A 21116-nucleotide genomic window follows, 5' to 3' on the forward strand; every position below is an offset into this window, starting at 1 on the left:
ACAAATACTTAAAATATTTATATGCATTTTTTGATGCTAATATTGGCGTCAAGTGGAAGCTGGTAATCTGTACATTCTATCTACATATATTATTTAAAGGAGAAAAAAATTAAATTTAAAAACGTTTCATTTTCGACACAAAAACTTTTAACTACTTTTTTATGACAAATTTTCCTTAAGATTTCCAACTCTTTCTTGATGATTTAAAATAAATTATATTATTTCGAAGCAGAGAAACTCACATCCATTTGAAATTAATATTAATGCCAACTTTTTAATATAAATTTGGAATTCATCTTTTGAACTTTAAAGTCCTTTAAAGAGCCGATTATGAAAAACTGAGTACACAGAGTTTATACTAATGGTCCACAGTTTCCTGTAACCATAGATTTTTTCATGTTTTAAAGTAACTTTTGCACGGTTTATAAACAAAATTATTATTTTCACTTCTTTCACTATAAATCTATGTTTAGGTCTTCTCAAATATTATAAACCATTCCCGTTTATGTGAAATGCTTATTGGAAATACTTAATATACAAAAATGTTCTCAAAAAACTGGTTGTAGAATTAAATGCTATATAATTATTTCCGTGATTTCTTTTCAAAAATCATCAAATAAATTTTCTTTATTATAGAAAAATTATTAAGAAATGAAGAAAATTTATAATAAAAATATTTAATTATGTAGAAAATATATAGTAATTTTACTGCTTAATAGTGAGTTTTTCTTAATCGGTTAATTGATAGAAATTATTCGGTTTATTCGTTATTTGAAATTTGACAATTTTCATTTATTCGAACGATTAATCGTCAAAAATTAATCGATTAACCGATCGGCGATTAATCGTTTGAATACTATAGTAAAAACCATTGCTTTTAAAGAAAAACATATTTTTATTTAAGATTTTCTGTTGCAAAAACCGACACATTTATACAAGGAAAAAAAAATTTCATATACGTACACGGCAAAAAAATATGATTTGCATTTTTTATTAAAATAAAATAATTTACCCTTTTATTTTCCAAATTTCTATTTTAAAGAATGAAAACAAGTAACGGAAACGTTTTCAATTATATGAGAGTAGATTGTGAGAGATCGTACAATAATTTTTATGCGAATTATTTAAGTTTGAAATTTAAAACTAACACTAATTTTTTGCAAGTGCTTTTCAAAACAATGTCAATGTTTACAATCAAAGAATACGAAAGTGTTGTTGCTTCGCGCTTGCTTAAATGAGCCAAGCGCAGAAAGAGAAACTGTTATTGTAGTGGTGAGAAAATGCAAAAAAACACTTAGAAAAAATATTTCCTAATTACGCTTGTTATGATCAAGTTTTATAACAAGTAAAATGTTAAATTTTACAGATAAAACATATCCAAAGAAAAGGAAAATGTTAATTTCTTCACAAAGATTAGATTTTTTATATAAAATGTTTAAAAAAAGTATTAAAAATATCGTTTTTATGTATTTTTACTATTATGCATTCCTGAAAAATTTTTGAAGTGTATGAGTTTTTTGCAAGTTATTCTCATGTTTGAAAATTATGTTGTTGTTTTTACATATTTTGTTTGCAATTTCTGTATTTTTTACGCCCTTGCAATGAGTTTTATTTACGATCGGGTTATGTACGTGAGTTGCCGAAAATCTTCGTAATTAGAACAATATGAACGCGCAACGCTGGCTTAAATACAGTAAAGAACAACAACAACGTTTTGCTAGTGCTTAGCGAATACAAGTGTATACAAAACACACTGCTACGCGCATTTACATACACAAAAGTGTATCAAGTGCATGGAGCTTGGGCACTCTTGATTTAGAGAATAAAGGGCGGACTTTCATTTGCGGGATTTCCACCTTCCATATGAATTAAATACAAAATTTCGTACTCTGGTAAACTATTAGATTATATTTTTTTTATAGATTTCATTAATATCTTAATTAACGTTCGCGAAAATTGGCGAACTTGCAATAATTTGCGTAGCATCTTTCATATCTAACAAATTGTATATGTGGAAAACAATAGCTAAGAATCTTTAAAATCGTTAACGGACATAGCTAAATCGACTTAGAATTAGTTAAGGACCCTGAATATATATACTTTATTGGGTCTTAAATGAATATTTCATTTAAGACGACTGGAATCTTTATCATCTTTAGTGCTATTGGTAATGCTACTACTACCCGACGAAGTGGAAGTAGTAGTGGTAGTAGTATCAGTAATAGTTTCTTTGGTTTCTTTAGAGTACTTCGAATCATTGCTCTCTTCACAAATATTTGTGAGTTTTTCCACTTTGGTAGGTGTAAGTTGGAGCTGTAGGCTTAGAATCACTGGTAACTGTTGCCACTTTAGCGGGAGAGTTTTTGTGAATTTCTTTAGCTTTACTACTAAACGGCTGAACCGATTTTCTTGAAATTTTTGAAAGTTCTTTTGTGAAGCAGACCTTATTTGGGGGTAGGGTCAATTATGGACCGATCCTCATAAAATGTTGCATAATGATTTTGGATCATAAGAATCTTACTTTTGTCAAATTTCATCGCAGTATTCGTATTTTAAGCATGTTATGACGGTTAAAGCTGCTTTTCGAGGGACCACTTGTATGGGGGCTATCGGAAAACGTGGATCGATACTGTCCATTTTTAATACCAAACAAACCTTACCTATAAGAAATCTTTATGTGAAAGCTCTTCCCATTCAGACTCTATCGTGTGAATGGAATATAAAATCCGTATATTTGATATAATACAGCAATTATAGTCCTCAAATTTTGCCGGTGTAAGATTCTAACTGTAATATATATATATATATATATATATATATATATATATATATATATATATATAATATATATATATATATATATATATATATATATATTATATATAATATATATTATATTATATATATTTATATATATATATATATATATATATATATATATATATTATATATATATATATATATATATATATTATATATATATTATATATATATATATATATATATATATATATATTATATTATATTATATTATATTATATATATATATATATATATATATATATATATATATATATATATTTTTTTTTTTTTTTTTTTTTGCATGTAAATACATCTTTAATAAATTGTTTCAATACAGCGAGAAATAATATAATGTAATTTAATGAAAATTTAAATATTTGTATGAGTAATGAATATTATTTATAAAATATTATAATTAACATTATTACACAATTAGTTTTGACACTACACATTTTTTATAAAAAAAATCTCAATTAATATAAAACATTTTGCTATGTGTATTAAGAGATAACTAACATGCATAAGAAAACAACAAATAAATTTTCATTCTACTTAAACGTAGACAGACCAAGCACGCCAGGCCAGTACACGCAAGTATTCGAATCTCATTTCTACTCGTGACTGATTTAAACTATTTAGACTTAGTTTAGTGATTAGTTACCCAACTATCTTCCGTAAAAGATCATTAAGCATAACAAATTATTATAATTTAAGCATAATATAATTTTAATTTCCTTGATAGAAATTCGAATTAAAAATATATCACAAACTCAAATTATTATAGGCCCCTATTCTGCGTTTCAATTCGAATCGAAATTTTCTCCGTTTGACAACTTTGGTATTCTGCTTTTCGATTCGACTCTCCGCCACATAAACAACAACTTATAAAAACGTAGGTACGATCGTAACGCAGAATACACACGTTCGAAAAGCATTGAAATGAAATTGATTTTACGATTCATTTTTTTTGGAATACCTTTTTTCGATGGTTGCGTAACTGAATGCGTAAACGTAATCGAAATGCAGTATAGGGGTGATACACTTAATATCAGGGTTGGCAACATTGGTACAAATTTATTTTTTTTGGTACAACTCGATCTTCAAAAGTACAATGGTACATCAATGACCCATTAAGTACAATGTTAAAATATGAAATTATTCCTGGAATAGATTATAAAAAGACAACATTTAACAAAGAGAGTAGTTTTCAGTTTTCCTTTTTTCCGATCGGTAGTCTATTCTTTGTGGTAGAATATGGGCTATTCTTTAGACTAAACAATAATCAATAGACTAGTATTATGTCTAGTTTATAAATTACCCAATCCTCAAGTCCATAGAGAGATAATAGAGTGTCCTTTGTCCACTTTGACAACCAGTCTATTGTCTAAATGGTTTTAAATACATGGCTTGTCTAAGGACTAATCTATAGTTTTTAAGTACCTTAAATTAGTCTTTGTACTAGTATAAAAACTTGTTATAGACTAGTCCCATCTATTTTATGGAATAGTTTATTGTCTTGTCAATAGACTAGTATATTGACTTATATACTAGAAATATTGATTAGTTTACTGAATGAAAATGTCGGTAAAATCTTTTAGTTTTACATTTATATAAATTTTGCAAAAATATAGATTTGGTACAATCTGACACTTTTAAATTCGGTTTAGTACTATTTAAAAATTCCATTTGCCATCCCAGCTTAATATTATAATCTAAATAAGAATTATATTACGCATTTTGCTCATCGCAAGTTATACACTAGTTTATTGGAACGTTGAAAAATTTCGGCTAACATAAAACTTTGAATAATTATGTATCAAATAAACAAAATACAAAATCCAGAATAATGTAACACATCGTTATTATGAGCTATAAATTAGTTCGATTATCAATGTATGCTTGGCTTTTAAACACTTCGATTTAGTTTGTTTATTAATCACAATTTAAATTTCCAGAAATCTGACCGAGCACAAACAAGATTTTTCTCCTTTATGAATCCATTAGCGGTTGATATTTGGATTTATATTGCTTGCGGTTACGTATTGGTGTCACTAACTATTTGGATTGTAGCTCGTTTTTCTCCCCTAGAGTGGGTTCCAGCCAAACAGCAGACAACAATAGCCTTTAACGTACCGAATGCGTATGACCAAAGCGATGATGATGCAGCATCCAAATCAAAACTATTCGATTTGCATGAGGATATAGAGTTAACGCAAAAACTACATGGTGCAGTTGTCGGGGATGTCAAAGCGGAGGAAGATGGCATTGAATTGATGCAAGCCAAGCCCAAATTCGCTCCAACTTCAAATAAATCGTCTGAAATGTGGTGGCCTGATAATCGTCTACATTTACCAACATCATTTCTCAATATGGAATACAACAACATAGACTCTGGAAAATCCACGGAATTATTGACCATCAGTAATGATTTTACATTAAAGAACTGTTTTTGGTTTGCCATTGGTGCTTTGATGCAACAGGGATCTGATTTATACCCCAGGGTAATCATTTTAAAACACATAAATTATATATTAGGTTTGGTATTCGGGAAATATTGGAAATTCCAGAAACAATAAATAATCATTATTGAACATTACAAATTTTAATATTTTTAGAAAAAAAGAATAATATCATGTTTAAATAAACATAAATAAGTTGAAAATTTTCTAAAAATAGTTCTAGTGTTGAGTGGATATAAGCTACCTTATTTTGTAATACATGCGCCAAATATTATTGTTGAAATAAAAAAAGGGTATGGAATCGAAGTGCTTTATGTGAACACCTACCTTGACGACCTATTTCACGGTAATCTTTTTCAATTTGTGTATCTCACACGCAGGTTGCAATTCATGTATATGGATGTCCGGTCCATTATACGTGCACCTTGCTCAAGTACTCAAGCTATCTAATCTCTAGTGTTATGAGCAAGCTCAATCTAACCCAACAAGGGGAAACCCTTATATGCTGCCCAACCACACAACTGAGATCGCTCTGTTGATTCGGCAATGGATTCGGTATATGGATGTCCCGTCCATTATACTTGCACCTTGCTCAAGTACTCAAGCTATCTAATCTCTAATGTTATGAGCAAGCTCAATCTAACCCAACAAAGGGAAAACCTTATATGCCGCCCAACCACACTACTGAGATCGCTCTATTGATTCGGCAACAAAGACCCATGTGATAAGTTAAGCATATTTTAGAGTTAACTCCAACGCACTCAACGATGTAGAAAAATCGCTGATAAATTAAAGAAAGGGAAGTGACGACCTTGCACCACACCCCATTTTTTTGCCAACCTCTGCAAAGCACATTAAATAAACATCAATAATAAACATCAAAAAATAACTTCGCTTCGTATACCTAATTTTCGCATTATCAGCTCAAATCCAACATTTCATTAATCCACAGTCATGCTCTGTAATTAGTACCGCTCTTAGAATCTAGAAACGGTATCGTGCAAATTCAACCGTGTACATGCCTCGGGGGAAGTGTGAGATCCACAAGTAACAGATAAGCAAAATTTCGAGACAACCTCTGAAAATATAATCAAAAATTTTGATTTTTTATACATGCTCAGACTTAAATTGTAAACAAACATAAACAAAACACATAATCATACGGTAATTTAGTTTTTGCCTTAATTTTGCAAAATCAATGATGAACAAAAGCATTTTAAGCCGACTTTTTCACTGAATAAAATTATCAATATTTGTACAAGCTATTCTATGAACAAGCTATTCTATAGAATGGACAAGGGACAAGCCTATAACAAGACAATAAACTAGTATTTAAAGGTGGTTTTTAACATTTTTAATAATAATTTCATATTTAACAAGTATGAATGTATATTCGGGCATTACCGACCACATGATAGCCTACATCAGTCAGAATGTTAAAAGTGGGGATTATTAAAAAATAAAGCATTTAATTTGAGGGAAAACATCTACCTAGTCTACTTCAAAGTTACTTATCTAGAATTTAAGCGTTATTAGCGTTTATAGGTGATTTTTGACCTTCAAGTCATTTTCTGAAGGGAATTTGTATTGGGGATAGGGTCAAATGAAATTATCGATTACAAAAATCGGTAATTTCATTAAAAGTTTTATAAAACTAAGTTTTGCCGACTTTTGTTGACATAATAGAACATTTAACTTAATTAGCCCAAAATCCCTTTTCGGGGGTACCGATTTTATCCTTTTTCAATAGGATTCGTCCTCCTCTCTGGTATTGTCCATTGGCTTGTAAAACTATGTCATGTAAAAAATTAGCCTGATAGAATAACGTTAACAGGTTCCGCAAGGGCTCTGAAGTTTCTAAGTACATTTAAAAGGGGAAAATATCATTTTTGTAAAATTTGAGAGAAAACAAAGTATTAAACAAAGTTTTTTTTCAGGATATTTAAGACCAGATAATATAAAATATATATTCCAAATTTTATTCAAATCGGACATTTTTAATCCATAAAATGTGGAGTTCAAAATTATATATTAGATTAATACCTAATATATAATTTTTTGTATTATTTCTGTTATTCTTCTAATTATATAGAGCATTATTCAAATGGGTAGTTTTTTTGAACTTCGAGATTAAATTTGTTTCATGTATTTTTAAGGGTTAATTTTACTTTTATAGCAGTTATTTTAAACATAAGACTTTATATTATGAATTAAAGTCATGTTTATTAAACATGGAAAAGAAATAAATAATATTTCGACATGGTAGACTGAAAATTCACAAATTTTACCATTGAACTCTCAAATACCCTAAAAATACTTTGTTTAAAATGTGTAACAGTAAGAATTTATACCTATTCTCTAAAATTTTACAAAAAAATGCGATTTTCCCGAAATCCGTGTGATACAAATGGTTACAAGTCAATTTTAGATGTTTAAGACATTTTTTGAAGGGGTGTTTGTATGGGGGCTAGGGTCAAATAAGGGCTGATCCTTACGAAAATCTGCAGTGTCATTTATACTTATGTAAAACTTATTTGTGCCAATTTTTAGAGAGATAATATAATATTTGACGTAATTATGGCATAAAAAGTTCAAATCGGGAGGTACGGTTGTATGGGGGCTAGGTGAAATAATGGACCGATTTCAACCATTTTCAATAGGCTTCGTTCCTGTGCCAAAAAGCATGCTTGGTACAAATTTCATCAAATTATCTTGAAAATTGCGGCCTGTACCTTGTGCACAAGTTTTACATGGACAGCCAGCCAGCCGGACGGCTGTCTGGCATCCATGTAAAACTGTCTTAATCGACTCAAAAAATGATTCTGAATCGATCGATACACTTTAAGGTGGGTTTTGGACCAATATTTTTGTATGTTACAAACATCAGCACAAACGTATAATACCCTCCCCACTATAGTGGTGTAGAGTATAAAAATAAAAATTTTAAAAATATACTCATGGTGTAGGGTATTATATGGTCGGTCATGCCCGACTATACTTTCCTACTTGTAGTTTATTTATAATCTAATTATTGAATGCGAAATGAATTGATTTAAGTAATAAGTAAAATAGTAGAAACTAGTAAAATAATGGCTAAACGTGCTATTGATTGATGCATTATTGATCTTACATCCTGTAAATAAGTTTTGCAAAATTTATAGACGCAATCTATTTGTACGGAAAAATCCGTGATAAGAAGAGTAACTCTCATGAGGGTCTGGTATCACTTTAAATGTTTTTAAAGACTAGTACACCGGTATGTAAACCACAGATTATCATGTTAGCGATTTTTATTGACAAAATATAGAAAATAAAACTACTCTTTGTGAAATTCAAACTAAAATTTTTTACTATGTAAATATTAAAGTTCACTATTCACAGCATAATCCTTTTAATTCACAGCAGCAAAGTTGTAGAAAATACAAAATTATGCGTAGCAAATATGTCGGAAGAAGCTCAAGAAGCCACAAACAAACTATTCAAAAAAAACCGAGAACAAAATTTCCGTAAATGCAGCCGAATACAAAATATGAACGATATTTTCAATTTTCTATTAATTAATTCGGATCCCTTTATAACTGTAAAAAGAACTTTCCCAAAAAAAAAACAGAAATCTTCCAGAAGATGCATTTAATTTAGTCCTTCGCGAAAATTATTTATAAGTGTAATAAAAATATTTCTTAAATAAAATTTTGGAAAATTTTAAGATGAGGAGTTGACCTTTTTAGTTTAGATAAGTTATTCAACATATTTACAAGGGCTGTGTCTGATCTCCAAAAGTGCACGTCAAAAATGAAGAAGCTTAATGTTATAATGCAAATGCTTAAATATGCCATATAACTACAAAAGTGGCTGCCTACAGTTAATGCACTGGAATTTTCAAGGCATTACAAACTTCAAACAATCAGTTCAACTTAATTTATTTTTAGAGAAAATAGTATTGATATATTGCTTCTTAATGAAACATTTTTAAAATCGAATCATAATTTTAAGCTAACAGGTTTTACTATTTATAGAAATGATTGAGACTCTCATGATGGTGGGGTAGCTGTAAGGTCGATTTTAGAGCACAAGTTGAAAAATACATTTAATACAAACATGTTTTACAACATATGTATTTCTATGAAAATATGCAATAGAAAAGTATTGTTTATAGCTGCTTACTGTCCTCGTTATACTCATAACTTTATACATTATTTAAACGTTTTGACTTTTACTGATTGTGAATACTTCATTCTTGGAGATTTTAATTCACACCATATTAGCTGGAACTGCCCAACAACAGATAGAGCAGGAAGACTCCTGTACGATCATCAAAATCATTCGAACTACGTTATTTATTATCCCTCCCCACAATCGACGCTTGACCTTTTGGTTTCTAAATCTACAATTTCATTTTCGGAATTAGAAATCCATCCCAATAAACTCTACTCTGACCATGCATCTGCTACATTTTATATAAACGAGCCTGTCCAGGAAACATAAAATACTTTCCGGACTACTCTAGGACCAATTGGGAACGATTTAAAACCATAATTGATTCCAACATTAGTTCCTCTTCAATCCAGTTATCATTTCTTAATGTAGATCAAAGTATTTAGAAATTTACTGATCTAATTACAGTTGCATTTAGGTCAACAATACCCTATCGCAGTTGTAAGGACATGTGGTTCAGAATTACTGGTCAGTGTAAGCGTGTGATTTCTATGAGGAATATGTATAGGAAAAAACAGTAATAAGGTTACTAGAAAAACTATATTCAGAGCCTTAGCCAAGGAACTCAACAAACTTTGTCGGCTTTTGTTGACATAATAGACCATTGAAATTAATTATAAGCCCAAAGGACCTATTTGGGGTTGGTTGTATGGGGCTAGTCGAAATAATGGATCGATTTTAACCCTTTTCAATAGGCTTCGTCCTTGGGTCAAAAGAAAAAAGTTTGTGTGCCAAATTTAACATACATACTGACTGGTGTAGGGTATCATATGGTCGGCTACGCCCGACTATACATTCATATTTGTTTAACTTTATTTCGGAATATTTTTTGCAAAAAAAGAGATTTTTTACAAGAGGGCTCAAAGGGGACTAGGGCAAAATATGGCCCTATCCTTAAAAATGTTGGTAAGGGAGTTAAGTCTTCTTCAATATTATTTATGTACAATTTAAATGTGTTTTTAGGGTTTATAAGTGAATTTAAACCTTTAAATCATTTTCTGAAGGGGAGTTTGTATGGGCTTGACCCTAGCGCCTAAAGCCCAAAGGCCCTATTTGGGGAGTACGGTTGTATGGACCGATTTTAACCATTTCCAATAGGCTTCGTCCTTGGGCCCAAAGAAGCGTGTGTGCCAAATTTCATCCAATTATCTTGAAAATTGCGGCCTGTACCTTGCGCACAAGGTTTACATGGACAGCCAGCCAGACGGACGGACATAGCTTAATCGACTCAAAAAATGATTCTAAGCCGATTTGTATACTTTAAGCTGGATATAGGACGAATATTTTTGTATGTTAGAAACATCAGCACAAACCCAATATACCCTCCGCACTAAAGTGGTGTAGGTTATAATAAGGTATAAAAAGATGAAACTGGCAAAATACAGATCATGTTTTCTGTGTTAATGTCTGCCTATTTGGTTTAGTATTTACTTTTAAAGCTCGTTGCTTAAAGGCCTACAGTAGTACAGCTTCATAAAATTCGATTAAAATGCATTAAAATTTATTAAGTAGTAATAATACCGTCGAGTATTATAAGGAAGATTTTATACAACATAAACCTGAAGGATGCACTTTTTATACTAAAGACAGCAAAATAAAAAGTATTTATTTCTTATATATCCCATACCATTCCGATCTAAGATTTTATTAATTTATTAAAGATATTTTAAACCAAAGACATTATCCCTTTTTAAAAAAAGATTTCCGTCATTCGACACAGATTTACAACAACTTGATAATGAATTGCGACAGCTTGCTCTATTAGGCTTTGAAAAATTTGAACCTAAAGTTTTAAATTATTAAAATCGATCCATTATTTCGACTAGCCCCATACAACCAACCCCAAATAGGTCCTTTGGGCTTATAATTAATTTCAATGGTCTATTATGTCAACAAAAGCCGACAAAAGTTCGTTTTATAGAACTTTAAATGATACTACCGATTTTTGTATTGATCGGGCTTCATTTGACCCTAGCCCCCATACAAACTCCCCTTCAGAAAAAGACTTAAAGGTCAAAATTCACTTACAAACACTAATAACACTTTTAAATTCTACATAAACAACTTTAAAGTTGACTTAACTTTCCTACCAACATTATAAGGATAGGGCCATTTTTACCACACTCCGTTTTGAGCCCTCCTGTAAAAAATCTATTTTTTTGCCATAAAAGTAAAAATATTTCGAAATAAAGTTAAACAAGTAAGAGTGCTATATTCGGCTGTACCGAATCTTATGTACCCTTCACCATAGTGTATTTTAAACATCTTTTATAAATTTTAAAATTCTAAATCGACTCAGAAAATGATTCTGAGCCAATTGGTATACTTTAAGGTGGGTATAGGGCCAATATTATTGTGCGTTACAAACATCAGCACAAACCCAATATACCCTCCCCAGTGTTGTTGTTGCTTTTCTAACAAAGCATGAAAAAAAATATGACATTTTTTGATGAAATTTTCAGAGGTTGTCTCAGATTTTAGCTCATATCTCCGTTATTTACCGACCGATTTTGCTTATTTTAAATAGCGATCTCGAAAGCATGTCTAACAGAATTATTGAAGATTCGGATCTCTCCAATATCTGGGGTCCTCTAAAAACTGATTTCAACAGACAGACAAACGGACAGACAGACAGACAGACAGACGGACATGGCTTAATCGACTCCGCTATCTATAAGGATCCAGAATATATATACTTTATAGGATCGGAAAATTATATTATAGAAATTACAAACGGAATGACAAATTTTTATATACCCTTCTCACGAAGGTGAAGGGAATAAAAACAAATCAAATGTTTTATTTTTATAAATAATCCCCAGTTTTAACATACTGACTGTTGTAGGGTATCATATGGTCGGCTACGCCAGACTATACATTCATACTTGTTTTCCTTTTGGTATATTAAAACGCTCTAAATTTAACAAAATTATTATGAAAAAATTAGAAAGTAATGTATTTTGTTTTTGTAAATTTTTTAACTAAGCACTGAGAAACATAAAATTGAACTATAGTGACTAATTAGTTTATGTATCCAAAATTAAACTAAAATTTGCTGGCAGGGAAAACATATGTACATATAACCATACAAATATACAAACTACAGTTTTCACTTTCACTACTTTTTCTATAATCACGATTTTCCTAATTGGTTAGAATAACTCGAAAGAGTCTTCCTTTCGAATCTTTACTGTGCTTAACCTGCATATTATCGATATACTGATTCATTTATTGTGTATTGGGAGAAACTTTAAATGCTTATAAAAGATTGATCATATGTAGAGGCTCGCTAATTTGAATTAAACAAAAAAAGAATCAAGAAAATCGGTTAAGTAGTAGGGCCGGAAAATATTCTCAATCGTTTTATATATACTAGATTTATCCAAGCTTGTATGAAGGAAAAAAATTTATTCGACAGCAAACCTTGTAATCAAACTACAGGCCGCAATTTTAAAGATAATTGAATGAAATTTGGTACACGATCTTCTATTGTTCCAGGGACGAACTCTATTGAAAGAGTCTTCCTTTCGAATCTTTACTGTGCTTAACCTGCATATTATCGATATACTGATTCATTTATTGTGTATTGGGAGAAACTTTAAATGCTTATAATAGATTGATCATATGTAGAGGCTCGCTAATTTGAATTAAACAAAAAAAGAATCAAGAAAATCGGTTAAATAGTAGGGCCGGAAAATATTCTCAATCGTTTTATATATACTAGATTTATCCAAGCTTGTATGAAGGAAAAAAATTTATTCGACAGCAAACCTTGTAATCAAACTACAGGCCGCAATTTTGAAGATAATTGAATGAAATTTGGTACACAATCTTCTATTGTTCCAGGGACGAACTCTATTGAAAATGGATCGGTCCATTATTTCACCTAGCCCCCGAATAGGGCTTGTAAACATTGTAATCAATGTAAATATATATATATATATATATATATATATTATATAATATATATTATATATATATATATATATATATATATATATATATATATTATATATATATATATATATATATATATATATATATATGTATGTATATATATATACTTTTTTGGGTCTGAGATGAATATTACTTGGTGTTACACGGAATGACAATCTTATATATAGCCTCTATTACCAATGAATGGCATAAAAATTATATCCTATTATTACTGTTGTTACATAGATTTATCAAAATTACGTTTGTATTTTAACATATATTGAGGTTAGAAAAACATATCTTGAATGAACGAAAAAATACTATAACTCCAAATCTGCTGATAATAAGAAAAAATATTTCGTATAAAACGCGGTAAATTTGATTCTCCACAACTTTTGTAATGATTCCTACATCCGTAGGATGTATGAAAATGGAGATTTTCAACAAAATATTATTTTGACTTTTATGTTTAAATTTAAAACTTTAATGTATCAGATCCTTCTTAATTATTTTTAGGCAACATCTACTCGAATTGTTGGTGGTATATGGTGGTTTTTTACATTGATTATAATTTCATCGTATACAGCTAATTTAGCAGCATTTCTTACTGTTGAACGAATGATAACACCGATCGAGAGTGCCTCAGATCTAGCAGAACAAACAGATATTTCATATGGAACCTTGGAAGGTGGATCTACAATGACATTTTTTAGGGTAAGAACAGCTAAATAAAGACAACTTATGTATATAATTGGGTATTAGAGTGTTCCGAGCTAATATGAAGGAAAAAAATGTGATAGACTGTCCGTCCTCTATTGTTCTTTGGTTCATGCAAAAATTAGGCTGATATGACAACTTTAACATAACGAATACCCCTTTGCTACGCCCTTGTCTGTTTGATTTGATTATTCAATTCTACCGTATTATTGATATCTTTCGATTTATTTCTTTCAACTAAATCATTAGACCCTTCACCTTCGTGATAATGGTATATATAAGTTTGTCCTTCCATTTTCCTATCCCATAAAGTCTATATTCAGGATCGTTATAGGTAGCGGAGTCGATTAAACCGTGTCCGTCTTATTCTTGCTTATTAAAACAAAGCAGAACGAGATCAGCAGAGCAAATACAGCTCTAATATGTTGTTATTGGTTAGAAATATGAAATTAAGCCTGTATTAAATTAGAACCCATAAAAGGGGGATACCCCTTGGCTACGCCCTTGTCTGTTTGATTTGATTATTCAATTCTACCGTATTATTGATATCTTTCGATTTATTTCTTTCAACTAAATCATTAGACCCTTCACCTTCGTGATAATGGTATATATAAGTTTGTCCTTCCATTTCCCTATCCCATAAAGTCTATATTCAGGATCGTTATAGGTAGCGGAGTCGATTAAACCGTGTCCGTCTTATTCTTGCTTATTAAAACAAAGCAGAACGAGATCAGCAGAGCAAGAACAGCTCTAATATGTTGTTATTGGTTAGAAATATGAAATTAAGCCTGTATTAAATTAGAACCCATAAAAAGGGGATATTTTGGTACTTTTTCAGGCATGTAGAGCCCGGATAAGGTAAAAACACATAAAAAGGGAACATTTTATACCCTCCACCACGTAAAGCCCGGAGTTTTGGTATTGAAAATGGGCAATATCGGTCCACTTTTTCGAATAGCCCCCATACAAGTGGACCTCCAAAAAACTTTAATGAGCATAACTGCTTTAAAAGCACGAGTATAGCGATGAAATTCGACATAAATAAGTTTCATATGAGACTAAATATAGGAAAAAGTTTACAATATAATTGATTGAACCTACCGCCTATATAAGGTTACTTTCAGAAAATTACTTAAACGATCATTACTGCCTTAAAAACATGAGTTATGAAATACGGTTATTCGCTACCGAATTTCATGAAAAATTTGTTAGTAATTCACTTATTCTCTACATATTACGATTCCTTTACAAAAGGGTGCAAAATTTATTACTGAATGGCAACATTTTAGCACCTGTTAAGGTTAGGTTAAGGTTAAGGTTAGACTATGTTATATTAGACTATGCCGAATCCTATCCATCAAACCGTATGCAGTAAATGGAATACTATGCTATAAACATTAGGTTGTTATTATAATGAAATTTTGGTTTTTAGGAAACTTACTTCTGTCTATCGAATTTCATAGCTATACTCGTTAATGTGCGTTAAAGTCAATTTCAGGAGGGGGTTTTATATGGGAGTAGGGTCAATTAAAGAACGATTCTCATAAAATTCTGTAGAGATATTTGTACTCATAAGAAAAATAGTTGTGTCGAATTTCAGTACTCGTGATAGACTTACTTTTATTGAGTTTCAACGCTAAATTCGTATTGTGAAGCCACCAATGAGCTTAACACTGTCGAATTCCAGTACTCATAAAAAACTCACTTTAATTGTATTTCAGAGCTAAGTTCGTATTTTAACGCTCAATTTTGGATGTGATCATATATAAGGGTTAGGGTCAATTATGGACCGAACCTCATAAAATTTGGTAGAGAGAGTTTGGCTCAAATTTATTTCTGTCGAATTTCATCACTGTACTCGCATTTTCAGTTATGGCTGTTTAAACAGTTTTTCAGGGCCACTTGTATGAAGGCTATACGAAAACGAGGAACGTGGACATTTTCAATACCAAACAAACATTACTTATACATTTTCGTGGAACATTTGATGCTAGGTTAGTACTGTAGGGTAGTAGGCCAGAGACAAATTTTCACCTCTATCGGTGAAGAACTGGCAAACAAATAGGGTGCCAAAATTTTAAATATTAGTAATACAGGGTTTTATTTTAATTAATGTAACTTTTCACCTATTCAGATAGCTATTTTTAATAGCAAATAAATAGCTATCTCTTACCACTGAGCTACTGATCTCTTGTTCAAACAAAGCTCTAATTGTTGTCATGAAATTTTTTGTATGTTTTGCGTTTTTAATGCAAACGTATACTTTCAGCATTACATTCTGTCAGAAATGCGCCATGACAAACTGTAATGTAGTTAAGAGAGTTTGGTCAAATTTTATTTGCTTAAGCAAAGAGCGACGTTAGCCGCACATTCCCTATGGAATTGTTTATTATACACAAAGAAAAAAATTAAAAGGAAAAAGAAAATTAAAAAAATATACATATTTCATAATATTTTATTGAAATATGTATATTTTTGATACGTGTGGCCAATGTCCAGGTACTTCAGAAATAAAACGGTAAATCCGACATTAAAAAAGGCCTTCAAAGTCTTAAAAAATTAGGTTAGAAAAAAGCAAATAAAAATCTGTATTAAAACTAATGAAAAAATAACAGTTGTACATTCCCGACTATAAACCAATGATTTTCGAAAGGACTAGAATGGCACTGAATCAAAAAATTCCAAATCTCACAGAATTTAATAGTATTTATGAAATGTGTATATACCATAAAATATTTGTCATCTATTTAAAATCATTTTCTGAGCCGATTAAGCCCATGTGTTAATCTAAAGTGTTAATCTAAAAATAAATAAGGTCGAAGTTTCCAGTTTTGCACGTTTAAAAAAATAGATTTTTAATATTTTGTGCAAAGTCCGTTTGCTTTTATGACACTTTTTATACGTTTAGGCGTACTTTCAACCAAGGTCTCAATAGTCCGGTGCGGAATATTAGACCACTCCGTTTGTACTCTCGACCAAAGTTCTTTGAGATTTCTTAGTGCATTATCGAATTGCGTAAGACGTTTTTAACAGAGACCATAAATGCACAGTCTTCCACAAAATCAAGAATATTGGATTGAAAATTATCAAATAATCCTCCTTTTTCATTATAGCATATAATTTTACTAAAGAATCGAGATTCTACCAAGTGAAACAGGCCCACACCATTAGACTACCACCTCCATGTTTCACCGTTTATTTTACTTAATGGTTTTATAAGCTTTCATATGGGCGGTGCCAGTAATATTTCTTGCCATCGTTTAATCGAACCATATAATCCTTTTCCAATTTTTGTGCTTCTTGCTAAATTTAAGACAATCCTTCAAATTTTTTAATGATAACGCTGGTGTTTTCTGCTTTACGGCTGATATAAGGCCTATTCTGCTTCATTCACTTAAGGGCTTATTTATGGCGACAGGAGCTTGTTTTCGATGTTTTCACCTGTTTGGATGTCAGTGAACGCTCCATAGTTCTGGCATCTCTCTCCGAAAGCAAGCACGATCGACCATTCTTAACTTCTGGTGTGCTCATATTTTTATCACTGTAGCACCCTTCGGTGGAAAATTCCTAACTTCTTGACAATTTGACGAGCACAGTAATTATTTTTTGTCATTTCGCCCATTGGTTTTCCAATAAACTTAATATTTTTGTTATTAAAAACAAGAAAATTAAAATATTTGCAAAAATTACAAATATGACTCAAAATGGTAACTGTTTGTTTTGATGCTTTCTTCTAAGGTAATCAAGTAGCAGTACTCGAATTCATTGTTAATTTTAAATTTATTTGAGTTGCTAAATTAATTAAATTTAAACGTGCAAAAGTGGATACATTTTTAATAAATTTGGCTAAAACTTGGGATAAAAGTTCAATATTCCCGAATTTTCTATTGTTTTATTTTCTTATTCAATTATGGGTCGATCCTCATAAAATTGGTAGACAAAATTTGGTTCGTATTAAATTTATTTGTGACGAATTGCATCACTACACTCGTATTTTGAAGCCACTAATGAGCGTTGAAGTCATTTTCTGAAAGGGACCTTATATGGGGGGTAGGGTCAATCATGGACCGATCCTAATAAAATTTTTCAGATAGATTTGGACTCGTATCAAACTTGCTTATGTCGAATTTCATCTATATACTGGTATTTTGAAGCTAGTAATGAGAGGTAAAGTTCTTTTGTGAAGGGGACCTTGAATGAGGGTAGGGTCAATTATGGATCGATCCTCATTAAATGTTGCTTATTTTTTATCATAAGGAGCTTACTTTTGTCGGATTTCATCGCTATATTCGTATTTTTAAACAAGTTATGACTGTTAAAGCTGTCTTTCGAGGGCCACTTGTATGGGGGCTATCCGAAAACGTGGACCGATATTGTCCATTTCCAATACCAAACAAACCTTACCTAAAAGAAATATTTATGTGAAATTTCAACCCTCCAGCTCTTTCCATTCGGACTCTATCGTGCTTTCAACAGACAGACAGACATGACTAGATCGTCTTAGAATGTAATGAGGACCCAGAATACACATATATATCCTTTGTGGGTCTATGACTAATATTTCGATGTGTTACAAACGAAATGACAAAATCAATATATCATCATTTTTAATGGTGGGTATTAAATGTTTTTAGCCCTAAAAGGCTAACCTGGCAACACTGCATGTGGCAAATTGAGCTAAATTGTTTTAAATGCACTTAGGTACATTATAGCCACCTAAAAGTTTCTTCGGATTTTTTTAAGCACTTGAGAGACTTTTCGTTCGGTTTTGACACTTCCTTAAGCTAGTATATGCACATTATAGTTCGGCCTTAAGTGCAATATATGCGTAATCCAACATATTTTTTTAAAAAAGGTATTTTATTGTAAAGATTTAAAATAACTATGATGATCTAAATGGCAGAAACGGATTTAAAAACAAGTTAGAGTGCTATATTCGGCTGGTCCGAATCTTAAATACCCTCCTAATTGATCAAGTATTTGTCTTAAAATTGAAAAATTCCAAGATTTAAATCTATTATAATTCCAAGCTTTATTGAACATTACAAACGCCATTTTCTTTATATTTTTTTAATTTGTATTCATGTGTGTGAAAGATTTAATTATATAAACAAAAAACATGTATATTCATTTCATGAATGTAATACATTTAATCTTAACAAACTAATAAGACCACAAAAATGATGTGCATATTTTTCAAAATTATTAAATTTTATGCATATTACAAGTTAGGAAGACTGGAAAAAGTCGTTTATTGTTTTTGTCCTAGTTGTAAACTTTTTTGGACTGCTTCTTCTTGAAGTTCTCGCAAAACTAATGACTTTGAACAATCAATATTGTTCTGCTGACTCCATAAAATACAAGTTTCGAAACTATTTATTGCATCTGCATGTCTTATTTTAGTTTCTTGTATAATATTGAAAATTTCTTCAGGATCTACATTTTCATCGTCATCGTCTTCATCATTATCTTGATCATCATCTCTTCCAATAATTTATATCATCTGTAGTAAATGTTATCTAAAATGAAAAAACAATATAAACTTAAATTTCAAATTTAATATTTAATATTTAATATTTTAAATAAAATACGGCTTACCTCTGGAAAAACTGTACTTAAGAGCCTATTACTTCGTCTTATATTGACAATTTCCTGCATATGCAATAAGTGCTAAAGGAATATCATCCTCCTCGTCGAAATCGCTATTGTTGGACTTTAATAATTTATGCCAACAGTTTGCCAATGTATCTGCTTTTAAATTTTTCCACGCAAGACTTATCATTGATGTTGCTTTGTAAAATTTGATATTTTTTAGGGATAGTACAATGTCTTCAGCTCCTGATGAAATAATTTTAGACAGAAGACTATTTCTGTATTGTAATTTAACTAAACGTATGGCATTCTGGTCCATTGGTTGGATGAGTGGTGTCACATTTGGAGGCATAAATATCGTCTAAATTTTTCCATCTTTAGTGGATTTTACTAATTGATCTTTAGGAGGGTGACTTGGGGTATTATCCAAAATTAATAAAGTTCTGTGAAGCAGATCATACTAACCTCTGGGACAAACATCTCATAAAACCAGATTTTAAATATTCAAGCATTCATCCACGCTTTATTTGTATGAAGATAATTTATGGACAACATTTTGTTCCGAAATGAGCGGGGTTTCTTTGCCTTTCCAATCAGAAGAGGTTTAATTTTCTTTGATCCCGAAGCATTGGTACAAAGTAAAATGTCACCCTCTCCTTCGACAGCTTTCTACCTGAAGCAGTTACTTCCCCAGCATGCACACAAGTTTTATCTGGTATCATTTTCCAATACATACCAGTTTCATCCGCATGGAAAATTGCATCAAGAGTTAGATTGTTCTCGATGATAATGTTCTGGAGGTCTTTTTTAAAAGGCTCCACCAAGTCGGCTTGGATTGATAACTTCTAAGCAGTTCCATTAACTGGAATGTGCTTTTTCCTTTGTTCAATAAACCAGTGATAAAGTTCCTTCTCCATAAGAGGATACTCACCATTCATTAGAGATCGACGATTTTTTTACCCATTTTTGGTAGATTCTAAATTGGTCATAATATGAGTTTTCATTTTCTTTAAAGTACAAATGGAAAATTTTGGTATTCCATACTTTATGGAAATTTCTTTGAGGCTTTTGCCCTTTTCACACTCATCCACATTGAAAAAAATAAACAAAAAAAATGTTTTTGAGGCAAAAACAATAAACATTATTAACAAATTTTTGTTAACAAAAACAATTCTACACAAGATAAAAAAAAAACAAACCTTAAGAACGTCTAGTAATAGTGACAGTGAAGACAGTGTTATGAACTGGCAAGTGATGACTAGTAGCAAACGTAAAAAAAGCAATAAATATAAGCAATGAAAAGAAGCCAAGGCCAGTGGAACCTAGCTCAAGCAACAACAACAAATTTTTTGCACTTGATGAAGAAAAAGAAGAGGAAGAAACTGAAACCCAGCC

At 30.9% G+C, this 21116-nt stretch overlaps 1 protein-coding gene across 1 annotated transcript in view; it reads left to right on the forward strand.

Moving 5' to 3' along the window:
• Window positions 1–4752: 4752 nt before the first annotated feature.
• LOC111688073 (glutamate receptor ionotropic, kainate 2-like) overlaps window positions 4753–21116 on the forward strand; it is a 22970-nt gene continuing 6606 nt past the window's right edge. Inside the window, exons 1-2 of the mRNA XM_023450564.2 lie at window positions 4753–5303; window positions 13929–14126. Coding sequence (XP_023306332.2) covers window positions 4794–5303; window positions 13929–14126 — 708 coding nt within the window. The 5' untranslated portion in view covers window positions 4753–4793. The remainder of the gene's footprint in view (window positions 5304–13928; window positions 14127–21116) is intronic.

Source organism: Lucilia cuprina, chromosome X, assembly GCF_022045245.1.
Source record: "Lucilia cuprina isolate Lc7/37 chromosome X, ASM2204524v1, whole genome shotgun sequence".
Lineage (NCBI taxonomy): Eukaryota > Metazoa > Arthropoda > Insecta > Diptera > Calliphoridae > Lucilia > Lucilia cuprina.